The sequence below is a fragment of the Aythya marila genome (genome assembly GCF_965140915.1).
Source record: "Aythya marila genome assembly, chromosome: 5".
In the NCBI taxonomy this organism is placed as follows: Eukaryota; Metazoa; Chordata; class Aves; order Anseriformes; family Anatidae; genus Aythya; species Aythya marila.
In genome coordinates, this window is record NC_139046.1 from 4,306,917 (window position 1) to 4,320,876 (window position 13,960).

The 13,960-nt window shown below is 40.3% G+C and overlaps 1 protein-coding gene across 1 annotated transcript in view; it reads left to right on the forward strand.

The window, feature by feature from the left end:
* PELI2 (pellino E3 ubiquitin protein ligase family member 2) overlaps nucleotides 1-13,297 on the forward strand; it is a 75,614-nt gene extending 62,317 nt beyond the window's left edge. Inside the window, exons 4-6 of the mRNA XM_082760843.1 lie at nucleotides 2,894-3,091; nucleotides 3,800-3,988; nucleotides 7,048-13,297. Coding sequence (XP_082616969.1) covers nucleotides 2,894-3,091; nucleotides 3,800-3,988; nucleotides 7,048-7,614 — 954 coding nt within the window. The 3' untranslated portion in view covers nucleotides 7,615-13,297. The remainder of the gene's footprint in view (nucleotides 1-2,893; nucleotides 3,092-3,799; nucleotides 3,989-7,047) is intronic.
* Nucleotides 13,298-13,960: the final 663 nt, after the last annotated feature.

The following is a 13,960-nucleotide window of genomic DNA, read 5'->3' on the forward strand; positions in this document are numbered from 1 at the left end:
TCCCAAAGGCAAGTTGTTCCTTTTGTAATCAGCATATTGCCAAAAAAAAAAAAAAAAGCAACCCACACCATTTTGCTTCATAGTCCAGTTACCATTCTGTTCGTGAGGCATTAAGGTGAAGTAGAAACTGCTCCTTCGTGGCTTGTTTGGACAAGAATGGATTATACCTGTTAGTGCTACTAAAAGGACCCACAGTGTGTGTAGCCAGTACCCTAAATAACTACCAATATATACAGGAGCAGCTATATTGCATATGAATATTGGATTTGTGTTTTTCTTTTTTTTTTTAAAAAAAAAAAAAAAAAAAAAGAAACAGCCCTGCAGAAAATGCATGCTCTGCTTCCCCCTATCAAAGTGAAGTTCTGTTGAGGTTAAAAATCTACAGCAGTTACGTTATCTGCTGGCAGGTTGTCTGGTTTTGCCTTGTCTCAGGAGTGGGGGGGGGGTTTAATAGCATTTCTTTGACTGATGGTAGACGCTAGCAAATTGATTGACTGCCTGGCTTTTACAGCTCTTGACAATAACCTGTGGTGTAGACAACAGAAGCTGTCTGAGGCATCAGTTGGAAGATTCGTAGTGTGTTGTTGGAAGTTGCTGAGTGAAATAATATGGAGTATGGCAGAATTCAGAAGAAGAGCCCTGAAATAGAGCCTAAAAATTCCTTAAAAGAAAAGCCTCCTATGCAATAGAGGAAAATGGAAGAAAACTACCAAATATAACGTAGTCTATAATGAGTAGCTTTGAATAGTGGAAGGTGTGGAGTGATGGTGCTCTGCCTGCAACATCAGATGAGATAAAATTGTTTTTCTAGTTGGTAAATGCTGATCAAATTTGTCATTTGTTTCTGAAGGCTTTCTTCTCATGATATTAAAATCCAAAATTCTGAGTTGATAGGAAGCATGGAAAACTGCTGAAGTGTAGCACGCTACATGGACTGATCATCTGGAAGGCTCTTTCAAAAGACAAACACAAATATTTCAAATATTTGGGGCTGTATAGACGTACATCTGACACAAATGAGATTTAAATGATTTTGTTGCTCAAAATTTACTTGTAATCTCAGATTTTTAAAAACACAAAGATTTCTTTATAGACTTTAATATTAATATCTGAATATAATCAGATTTCATAGACTATGACATGAGTTACTGGGGAACACATGCATACTTTGTCATCCTTTAGAGAAGAACCTGTCTTATTTTCCCTAATTGCATCTAAAAAGCTTTGAGAGTGATCTCTTTGATAGATTGCAACAGGCAGAAACTTGTTATGAACAGAATGACTTCATGTTCATTATTTACCCTTTAAGAGAGCTTGCATGCAGGTTAAGAGTCCAAGATTACAAGTAAGCTGCTGGTCAGTGCTTACTCTTAGCAGGATCTGCATTGGGTGGGATATAGGAGCCTGGTGGTGGTAATATTGTAAGAGGAAGAAGAATAAAGCTTTATAACTTTTAGCTTGAACTTGTTAAGTTGCACAAATCAGAAATGTCCTGTATGAAGTAGTTTCTAAACTCTGTCCCTTGGGTATTCTGGTAGTCACTTTCTGTGAAAAATTGAAGCGCATACTTCTTGATTAGACCTGGTTTGGTATTTCTGTGGTATTTCTGTGGCAAGCTCATCACATTTTCTACTTCAAGAACTGTGACACAGAGGAAAGAACTGAATGTGTCATGAATTTCAGCACGTGCTTAAGAGTAACTGAAAAGTGGAACTGCAAGTATAGCAGGACGGGAAAGATCCCTGTACTGTTGCTATCAGTTCAGTTGTGGCAAGGCTTAAGTATTAAAAATATCACTCTTCTCAACTCCTGAATAATTTTTCTTCACTGTTTTAAACAGGCGTAATGAATTTAGTATGCAGAGTTGTTGCTGTTCATGATGGAACCACATGTGAGGGGCTTTGAGGAGCAAGGAGCGCTAAGCTGAGTGCAACTGCTTGGGGGGGGGTTGATGTCCTCTTCACTAAGCATGATCACATTTCATATGAATGTGGATTCTTGATAAGTAGTTCCATGTAAAGAATAGGCTTAATTCTGAGTTTTCTGTTTAAAAACAAGTTGTCTGGAAAAAATAAATAAAATAACTTTTTCATGCTTTGTTCCTCAGCTCTACTTTCCCAATTTTGCTCAAACTTGGTGCAATGCTAATTTACTCGTAGAAGTACTGACGCAGTCTCATTGTGTTTGGTTGGCAGTTGAATCCCACTGTCTATTTTGTAACAAAATTTTCTGTTCCAGATGCCAAGATGCTTCCAGTTTTTTAGAATTAAAATTCACAGGTGGCAAAATTTAAAAAGAAACGAGCAAATAGTAAAAACACCTTTTTTCAGAAGAAATAAAACACTGCGGATCAGTAGACAAGAATGTTGTTGTTTGTTTTTTTTAACTTTTTTTTTATTCGTGCATATGCATGATTAGGAATAAGCTTAATCCTATTGTGGGGTTTTACCTGAAATTTCTTCTGTTCTAGAACTACAAATTCTGAAAACATGAAGGTGGGTAGCTTTTTGTTATGATGTATGAAAATAACCAAGTTTTGAGTTAAAAGTCCTTGATTTTCATGGCAAACTGACTTGAAACTAGACTTGTGAGCAAAACTTACCATTTTCAAGCTAATTTTTTCTTAATTGAAAAAATTGGCCAGGCATGTGCATCAGTTGTAGCAAGTGAACACTTGTCTTGTGGAGCCAGTGGCGTATTCATAGCTAGGACAAATGTGAAGAATAAGGACTAGTCCCTAGTTGAATTTTGCCATCCAAAAATTCAGTAGCCAGTAGATTCTTAATGGCATCAACCTTAACTTGACAAAATCTCTGATATAACTTGACCCTTAATGTTTGATACTTCTACAGCTCTTTCAAATTATACCAACGTCTTTACTTTTTTTTTGCAGGTTGGGAGGTCAACAGAAAGCCCTATAGACTTTGTAGTAACAGATACTATTTCTGGAAGTCAAAATAATGATGAAACTCAGATTACACAAAGCACCATATCCCGTTTCGCGTGCAGGATTGTATGTGACAGGAGCCCGCCATATACAGCAAGGATTTTTGCAGCTGGATTTGACTCTTCCAAAAATATATTTCTTGGTGTAAGTACTGCTACTGCTTATGCTATGTGTGAACAAACTCCATTTTCATTCCTTTATGTTCAAGCCCCCAGATTCTCTTGTACGAGTCAATGACTTATCCTATCATTAGTTTTTTATTACTGCGGCGTACCAGCCACGGTGTTAAGCAGAAGCTGCAGTTTTATGTGCCAGATTTATTACCAGCATGGACTCTTGGTGATAATTACTAATGAAGTTCTACTTCAGTAGCCTTTGTTAAAAGGTTTTTCTTTAGGTTTGTCTCTTAAATTCTTCATATTCTTTGCGAGTCAGCTGCTGTTGTAGTTTTTGGTGCTGACCAAAAGACCAAGGAACATACTGGCCACAGTATGGAAACCAGTGCACGTGTTGCAGTGGTGTTCCTTCACAGTGGTCAGAGGTATTTATACTACTGACCTTGGAGTAGACCTCAAGGTCAGGTTGAGGTTCGGGCCCCAAGTATCACCTGATGTGCAGAGTTCCTGAACTGAGTTGGAAATAATATTCAAGATCGTGACTGGAGATGCATGAGCAAAAGATGTTGCTACTCTGACTGTGAAGGTTGTCTTAAAAATACTTGTTCTGCAGATCTGTGAGCTGCTGGCTGGTGAGGAAATGTAGCATTTTAGACACAACTAGCAAAACTTAAGGAAAGTTCAGTCTCTAAACTTTTAGACAAACTTTCTTTCCTGGTGTGGTTGTCACATGCAGGAAAAAGCAGCGAAATGGAAAAATCCTGATGGCCACATGGATGGATTAACAACGAATGGGGTGCTGGTCATGCATCCAAAAGGAGGGTTTACTGAGGAGTCTAAACCTGGAGTTTGGAGGGAGATCTCGGTCTGTGGTGACGTGTACACTCTGCGGGAAACCAGATCTGCTCAACAACGGGGGAAACTGGTAAGTTGAAAGCATCTGGTAATTAAAACAGAGCGAGGGCTCTGAAATCAATGAAATATGCATATGCTACAGTACATTCTTGTTGCTGTTCTGTTTCTGCTTATACAGAATGCTCTCTAGTTTTCTGCTTGTGTCCCTTTTCCAACTGAAATAGCGTAGTGTAAAAGCTAAACAAACTTTGCTCTTGAATCCCCACGTCTTAAATAAATAAATAAATAAATAAATAAATAAATGGCCTTTTGGGACATGGGAAGATCTGTAAGTTAGTACTGCAAAAGGCATCTCCCTGTGCGCATAAAATCTTAATAGTATGCTTGCATGCAAAACAACTTTGAGTAGCGCAGCTTCTGTTTGATTTACCTGCTACTCAGAAGATCAAAGAAACCCTGCCTAGTGTGTTCCTGTGTTACCCTATGGAGCGGGATGGCTTTGTCTTTACCAACAATGAAAAGTTTCATCTGCAGAGACCTGTGCTACACGTAACTGGATAGATGTTCCTGGGAAGGGATGTGCCCACTTCCCCATAGAAGACAGGAGCACAGCACTCTTGTTCTTTCCCCTTCCCAAGATCTGCAGAGCCTAGGAAGGAAAAATGCTATCTTTGTTCTTCCTTTTTTTTTTTTTTTTTTTTTTTTTTACCTGCCCTTGAGGGGAAGGAAAAAAAAAAAAAAAAACACAACCAAACACCAACATGCAGAAGTAATTCAGTGAAATACACAGACTATCATATTCCCACTCAGACAAGCTTCGCCAGAAGTCCTGTCTCTGCCTAGACTGAAGTATTGTCCTGACTGCAGACCTGGAAGATCCTTCGTGCTTTGCACCCTCTGCTATTTTTTAGGATTTGAGGTGAGATAGGAGATTTTGAGAGCCTTCACAACAAACAAAGATGCCCCTTCTTTTTTGTACCTTCATCATCCAGCTGCTAGACTTTAAACACTGACAGAGTAGTGCTGGAGAGGGATTTTTTTTATCCCTCTCTTCATGACCAAAGTTATTTTTGTGCTGCAACCTTGAGTTCCCCTTAGCTTGGTGGTGTTAAGAGTTATCCTACATGCTTGCACTGAACTGACTTTCCAGTTCTGCCACTTGCGTTGGTGAAAACTGATTGCTTTAAGGGGGTAAGGAAAATGGAGTTTGAATATTTTGTTCTGCTTTCAGTAGACAGCCTGCAGCACATAAATTGTTTTGCCATTATAATGGTGGGAGGCAAACGTTGCCTCAGGGACTGGGACAGATGATGTTGCAGTTGTGCCCTTTGTACGTGGTTAGCAAAACACCTTATTAGTGCTACTAAAAGAAGGCAATATGAAAACAAATAAATTCCTTTTCCTGCATCCAAGATGACTCAGATTCTCATTTAAATAAAATTACATGGCACACTGGTATTGATGTGATCAGTATTCGTTGATTGGGTTCATAAAACCAAATGCACCCCGTATAATGAATCGAACACGTTGCATATGAGAGCTTTTTTCTTTTCTGTCTGTGAAGGAATTATACGAGAAGTGCATCAAATCAAGGATTCTCTACTTCAATTGCTGAGTTTTTTTCTCTGCTGGTAGTACTTTATGGTGGTGACCTTTTATCTGTAGTCTGCATTGTACTGTCTAGGTGTTTTGTGCAAGGATGATCCGTGGTTAATCTGTGAATTTAAACTGGATTAGAATGTAAATGCCAAAGCAGTTGTCATTCATGCAATTCCTAGGCTGACATGATGACTTAATGTGACCCATTTAATGTCCAGGTTATTTATTTTGCCTTAGTGGTATTTTCTATTCATTTTCAATGTATAAACCTGGCCGGTAGGTCTGTCTTTTTAAATTTCACTTAGTACAAATTCATCACTATATAACTGGGAGCAACGGCACAGTTTGCCTGTGTTCTCAACATTAAAATAAACTAGGGAATATTTCACTGAAGTGCAGTATGTCTCTAGCATAATCCCTTGAAAATGTATCACACGTACCTGCTTTTTGTGTTTTTTTGTTGTTTTTTTTTTTTCTTTTTCAGATGAAGGAAACCTTTAGGCAGTGCACGTTGGGGCTGTATTTGCATGGAATACCTCACTGAATAAAGAGCTAACTAGTTTGGGGGTGGGGGGCTAATTGTTCAGAAGCTGAGGCTGTGTGGCTCTGGCTGCAGAATTTATTGCTTGAGATATTTGGCTGGTAATTCACTCTGTTGTAATGATATCTGTGAAAGTACCTGTGCACGTAGCTGGTATTGCATTTGTCATTTTTCTATAATATATCTGTGGTAGAGTTGTTTCACTGATGAGGTACGCTGGGGGAGTTCGTGCTTCTCCAAAATGCTTTTATGCTTGCCACAAGCCAAAAAGTAGTATCTGAGGAGAAGTCAGCTGGTCTATCCTGGGTGTAGCTGGTTTTGGTCTAAAGATCTGCTGCTGCATGAGCAGCCCTCTTCCGACACACATCAACAGAGAATTTTAGGGGAACTAGTTGGGTGCTCTGCTAAGACAGCCCTTAAGGAATGGCCAGACTCTTCAGTCTGTGGTCACTTACCTTAACCACAAGACCCCTGCCCTAGCCCAGGCTGCCCCCAGCCCCATCCAGCCTGGCCTTGGGCACTGCCAAGGATGGGGCAGCCACAGCTCCTTGGGGCAGCTTGCACCAGAGCCTCATCACTGCCATCATAGTAAAGAAATTCTTCCTCGTATCTAATCGAAACCTAACCTTTTTTGTTTTAAAAATATTACTCCTTGTCCTGTCGTCTTATGAAGAACTCAGTGTAATGTCGCACCTTCCCAAAGAATTACAGGAAGGAAAACTGTGCATAATAGCTAGTATTCCCACAGCATGTAACAGTTGTAAATTTAGTACCTCGTGTACAAGCACAGCATATAAAAGACCCGTGCTTATTATAAACCAAAATGTTGGAAAAGAGATGAGATGAATTTGAACAAATGGGGAACAAAACAGGCAAAATTAGTTAGCATGCTAGGAAGAGTAACCATTTGAGAAAGAGGACACGTTTATAGATCTGTCTGTAAAAGTGGTATCTGAGATCTGACCATCATCTTTGTGTCCCACCTCTAGGTGGAAAATGAGACCAACGTCCTCCAAGACGGCTCCCTGATCGACCTGTGCGGAGCCACCCTTCTGTGGAGAACAGCAGACGGACTGTTTCACACTCCAACTCAGAAACACATTGAGGCTCTGCGACAGGAGATCAACGCTGCCAGGCCGCAGTGTCCCGTCGGGTTAAACACGTTGGCGTTTCCCAGCATCAACCGCAAAGATGTGGTAGAGGAGAAGCAACCTTGGGCGTACCTCAGCTGTGGTCATGTCCATGGCTATCACAACTGGGGACATCGCAGTGACACGGAAGCCAACGAGCGGGAATGTCCCATGTGCAGAACCGTTGGCCCCTACGTGCCTCTCTGGCTCGGTTGTGAAGCAGGCTTTTACGTGGATGCTGGTCCTCCGACTCATGCTTTCACCCCGTGTGGACACGTGTGCTCTGAGAAGTCTGCAAAATACTGGTCTCAAATCCCACTGCCTCATGGTACTCATGCATTTCATGCTGCCTGCCCTTTTTGTGCAACACAACTGTCTGGGGAACACAACTGCGTCAAGCTAATTTTTCAGGGTCCAATTGACTGATATCACTTTGCGATGACCACGATAACGTTTTCTTTAACAATTTACTGTGAAGATTTTGCCACTAACTCTAGATTTTACCTTTTTTTATAATGTTATTAATAGGGTGGTAGGGTGGGGATGGGGAGCTGACACGGAAATTGTGAGGGACTGTGGTGGAATGGGATGCATTGATACCTGGAACTCGACAGATATCAGTGGTGTTGCATGCTCAAAAGCAGCATATTCATGAAGTCTTCTTGGTCAAATTGTAGTATATTTGTAATCTTTTTATTAGCACCCTGGATCAGAAAAAGGTGTCTTAATGATTTTTTTAAGCTAAGATTTTTTAATGGAAAGGTTTTTTCTTCTAAACTTTGACAAGCCTTTAAAACCTATTTTTCAAATCTAGAAGGAACATACAGAATGTAACTGTCTTTAATTTGCAATATAATTTAACTTGAATAGTTTCTCAAGGAGCTAATACAGAATGTGTGGACAACCCTAGGTGAATGTTCACTAGAGATAATTGGATATGTAAGAGAAAAATTAGCTGCCTAAATTGTAGAGTATAAATGCTATTAAAATATCTATTATGGTATAACACAGCTGGCCAAAAAGGCATCAAGGATTACTTGAAACTGAGGAAATCCTGTTTGCATTGATTTCCTTTCAGTGTAATAGATATCCACTGTTCACTGCGTATGGTATATGGCTGATTTTCTTTCTTCTTTTTCCTCCCTGTTTAACCTGCATCTGGTGAAACTGCTTTACTGTTTTTTTTTACATCCATAGGTCTGGTTTGTAAGCTGGTGTTCTGTATATGTGTAGTCTGGCCTTGTTTTTTTTGTTTTTTTTTTTTTCTGCTTAACTTAGCTTGCCCTAACTGCTCCTTGCATGCCCAGAACCATTGGGTTAATTGAGATGTGGCGACCCTTTAAAAACTGCATTAATGAAGGGGTAGTGCTGCAGCAAGATGGAAGGTTTAGGTACAGTTTATGCAGAGCTTATCCACGTAAACCTGAATTCAGGAAAGCACTTAGTAAATGTTTGAATAGAAGCCCACGGATGGGACTGTTTAGTGCTTCAATGGATTGTGGTTATATGCTGTTATGTTTTGAAATAAAAAAACAATTAAAAATAAGTTATTATTTAAACTCACTTAGTAACCAAAATGCTGTGAGGAGAGCATCCTATCTAGTTCCAGTGAGTGTTTTGTTCACTCTTCAACTTGCTGCCATCTGTCACCTTTTTTGCAGATTGAGATGTGTTTGTATCCATTTTTTTTTCCAAATGTTTGCAAATCAAACAGCATTCAAATGTAATCAAATATATGTATCAGGGTGGTGCATCTGAAGTGGATCACTTGAAATTCCTGACTTTTTAAGGGAGCTGATAAATGTTTACTATGGAGATAATTAAATCAGAATTTCATATGAGATGTACCCCGCCCACTGTTAGTTTCATTTCATACAGAATGATAACTCTTTGATTTGTGTTTTTTTCTTTTCTTTTGCTCTCTGTACTCTTGGTATCTGAGGTATCAATCTATCCAGGTTTAAAAAAAAAAATGGGAGAAAATTATAACACCTAGATGAAATAGACCATTCAAGCTCAGTTCTGTTTAGTCAACTATAGCTTTTTGCTATATTTGTGCCCTTTGTATAAATATATAATTTATATGATTTTAATATATTCTGTATATATACTTGAATTGGCCTGTTCATATTTTGGTTGTAAAATTATTTTATAGTTAACCTTATAAACATTTTACAAGTCCCTTGCCAATGGTGATGGGATATACTTTGTCTGCTGCTGTTTTTAGTGTAATTTTGCTGTATAAATGTTCAGCATTTTAATGATTTGAAAATAGCTTTACTTTTCTTTATTCTTTTGCTGCTTTAAAGAAACAGTTTTGTTCTGCAGCATTTTCTCTAAAAACCCAACTGTACAGCGTTGTCCCTCTCGGTGATTGGAAATAGGACGAACCTCGTTAACCTAAAGCTATGTGCTTCTTCCTAGTGCCTTTTCAATGAGATCCTCTTGTGATTCCGTACTCTGACTCCTTACTCCCACAAGCCGACCTTGTGGCTAATCTTCATCGAGAATGGCAGCCCAGCCAGGTGGGAAAGAAATGCCTTTGGGCCTTCAATTCCTTCTTACGGTTTCTGTTGTAACTGTGAAGGTGCCTCTTCCCTGTTTATATTCAGCTCCAGCTCCTCAGGTTCCACATGCACACTGCAGCATTACTCCTGGTTAGCATATACCTCATCTGCGAGAGGCACTCTCACCTCCACCTTGTTCTTACTGGACTCTGAAATACCTAACTTTGGTTCTTACAAGAGATGCTATGAACACACTTTCAGGAAACATTCGTTCACTGTTGAATTAAGGCCTCAAGCCGTGTGTTACTGCTCGGGGTCAGGAGTCTTGAGCTTCCTGTATGACAATTTCACCGGTCTGGGGTGGCAGCTGTGTTTTACTGAGCTTTAGCTGGTCAGGACATGCATGCGTAGTCTCCTTTTGAGTGTAAATGGGTGTAAACGTGCAGGTTTTGAGGCATCTCCATTATCCAGCTGCTTTACTTGCTTCCTTTGCTGTTGCAGATTAATTGCTGCTTTGGGGCTTTGTAGAGCTATACCCTGTGCAAAGTGAATGTACGGTGCTAGAGGAATGCTCACTGGAAATGCCAGCACACCATTGAGTTGCATTGTGTGGCTTGCATGATGTGGAACATCATGCATCCAACAGGCTGATGGTTTGTATCTGAGGGAAGTGTCCTTTGGAAAGGCTGTTTCAAGCAAGATTTTTTTTCTTTTGTCAGCAATTCTGTGGAACAACGAACGCTGTAGGAGGGAAAACTTGCCTCTTATCTGGGGAACAAATTTCCACAGTTCCTTTGCATGAATTCAGGTACTTTGTCATTAACCAGTATTCAAATCCAGGGTGAGTCCCACAGAGCTGGATTTACTGGGAAGGCAGGAGAGTCTGTAGCATTATTTTTCTCAAACACTAGTGCCACGTATGCTGCTCTGACTAAATGACCATTTGGCTGCTTATCCCATTTCTCCTTCCCTTGTCTCAATAACCACACACCTTCACTGATCTGGTAACTCAGCTGGAAAAAGTAATTTCTAGAGAAATAAGACCAATTCTGTTTGGAGTGACTCGATTTGAGAACCACACTCAAACTTTGTTTTGAAAGTTGATTTCATGATTTCAGTGTGATGATATTCCTTGTGTAGCATTTCAAGTGCTGGCCGTGTATTCTGTGTGGATTTTTTTCACCTGTTAACTGCTGATTCTATTTAAATGCTTCAAAAACAGCTTTGACTGCATAACGTCCAGCTAAAAGTATTTTTCTATCCTAAAAAAAAAAAAAAAAAAGCCTGTCATATCCATGCATGCTGGAGCTGTAATGCTTTCCTTTTTCCTGGCAGCTTCTTGGTAGAGTGCTGAAGTCTCAATAAGCGGCTCAGTGGTAAGCGTTGTTCGTATTTGAATCGTGTTCCAAATAGCACAAAGGAGTTAGCATGATACTGCATTTTAATCAAGATTTTTTTTTTTCCAAGTGTGGTCACTTTGTGCCTCGGGTACAGTAGTCGTACTGTACTGGCATAGTAATTAAAGGATTGGTTTTCTTCCTGAGGGTGGGAACGGGGCTCAAAAGAGACGCGAGTCACTGTCAGCCCGGTTCCACGAGGGACAGATCGCCTTGAAGCAAAGCCATGCCAGGAGCTTTCAGACCTGGCTCATGCTCTAAAAAGCACTCACTTTTGTTGGGAAGCCCCAGGATGAATCGGAAAGGCTGGAACCACAGGTGGTCTTCCCAGCAAAATGTTCCTTGGGTTCTAAGGACAATTCATGGAATTGAAGGGTCCTGCCTAGAGCCGGAGCAGGGAGCAGAGGTGCTGAGTGGGGGCTCCCCTGAATTGCTGAAAAACTTCAACAGTCTATGACTACAATTTACTATTTTACTCCACACACCACCCAAAGTAAATTGCTGGCTAGAACTGTGGTAACTCCCTCTGGTGCTGTTGCAGGAGCTGTTCACCTTTGCTGCTCACTTTTTTTTTTTTGCTGACCATTTGTTCTGGAAGTGGAAGCTTCTCCAAGACAGTTGTGTTTCACCAAGATTGTAGTCTCGACACTTTCATGGGGTTAGAGAACTGTTGGTAGTGTTCTGGCCATCATTACTACTGATAGTGGTTTAAATGTATTTTTAATAGGCTAGAAAAAACAACCTGGCTTGACTCCTGCTCTTGATTAAAGGTAGGCTGCAAATACTCTTTTTTGAGGCAGACCGTGCCTGTCTTTCTTTGTCAAGGGTGGTTCTGTCGTGGGTGATAAATGCTGTTTTGCCCAAGATTGTTGCTGACTTGCTGCATGGGGTGTGAAGTGACGGCTCCTGTGGAATCGATATGTAGAGCTGTCGATGTGAAGAGGTAGGAAGCAGAAGTCTGTCAGGCGTTCGAGCTGAGCAGATGTGGACAGCCCAGCTGCTGTGGAGAGCTCTGGCCAAGGATCCTCCTCCTCATTTACTCAGTTTTCAGTCTCTTGTGAGTTGTTGGTTCATCTCATTCTCAGCTCTTCCATGTAGCTGCAGGTAAACAAATAGAGCTTGAAAAGAAAACATGGAAGAAAATATTAAGAGAGACCTTCAGGCTTGCTTCTGTTCAAGGAAAACAAAGTGAAGTTACAAGTGTCTCTCAGATTTTTCTCAGTATTCTTATTTTATAAGCACTCTTCACAAGTCTACAGTTTGTGAATTACAAGGAAAAACTTAGAAGGTCGGGCTGATTTGGGGGATGGGGAGCGGCGAAGGGTTTCTAGGATGAAAAGTCAAAACGTACAAACCAAGTCCCACCGACTGCAGCAAACACTTTGATATTGCAAGAACTGTAGAGCGAGCCTCGACAAGTAGTAAAGATCCAGCTTTACTCTGTGTTGGTCGGCTTCTGTTTATTGGCAGCAGAACAAAAGCAAGCTGCTTGGACAACCAAGCTACAGACAAAACCAGTGGCTGTCAGGATTTCCTTTGACCAGGGCATATTTATGCTTTCCTGGTGGGCAAACCAGTCTCAAGTCACCTTGAAGTCCCTTCTGTTTCTGTCGTGGTGATAAGGGATGGGCATTGTTTTCCTCTTGGATCAAATACGTGATGAAGAGCCCCTGGAAGGGTCCTCCTTCCTTCGACCCAACCATAGGAAAGGCCTCATCCACACAGCGAGCCCCGAACGATGGAGAAGTTGATGTTTACCTTTGAACAGTGTTAGCAGCTGTTAAACTGCTGGGTATGTTTGTAACCTTGGTCTTTTATACACCACGTGAAATGGACTGAACTAATTTCTTTGCCGTTGTACCTGTGGAAGCACAAGCCATTTTACAGGAAAAAAATAAATAAAAAAAAAATTGTTATCTCAGTATTGTCATCGACTCCTTCAGTTTCTTCACCTGCTGGCTGGTTGTCAGGGTTTGACTTTGATTTGCGAAAACAAATGAATAACTTCAAAAAAAAAAAAAAAAAAAAAAAAAAAAGCTTCTCCTACTCTTTTATCCCATTTCTTCTATTCCTCAACAAAAGCCTAAACCTAAACCTCTGAGGAGTCTTAAGTATTCAAGGTAGTGGAGTGTATTCAGGTGTGAGTGCCCTGAAATTTCAGTTAATTCCCTTCCCTGATTTTTAAATTGAACTGTTTGTTTTCAATGCCAGCTGCCTTCTTGCGGTGTTAACATAATTGCTAAATAAAAGCAATTTCCAGGAATAATATGCCTTGTGACTCTTGAAATTAATTTCCATAATGGGTAATTCGCTGTTTTGTTTATATCTGTATTTGTCCCTTTTTGTATGCAGTCCCTGTGAATACGTAAGCTTTTTTTTTTTTTTTTTTTTTTTTTTTTTTTTTAAATGAGCTAAAATAAATGCTTTTTTTTTTTTTTGGTAAGTGGGGAAAAAAACATTGGTATGAGCATAACAAGGAAATAAGGATTTCTGCAACTTTCTCTAAATGTGATGGTTTGCCAGTGGGCTCGCAGGCTTCTTTGTAATGGGAAAGCATAAAAGTTGGAGGCTTTAAGTCTGCTCAGTTCCTGTTAGGCAAGACAGTAGGACCAAACCTCTTCCTAAAGATACTGTCTCCCTTGCAGCTTTTTCTCCTCTTTCTTCTCATTATGCAGTTCAAGATGCTGCAGTCTCGTCACTCCCTGTATCAGGGAGCGTGTATTCCTCCCTGTAAAACTTCACTTCTCAGCGACTGCGGCTTTTGCTGCTGTGAAATGGTCTTTGTGAGGTTTCTGGAGCACTTGTCGTTACCGCCTTTCTCTCCCTTTCAAGGTAGTGCTGCATGGATGCATATTTTTAGGAGGAACT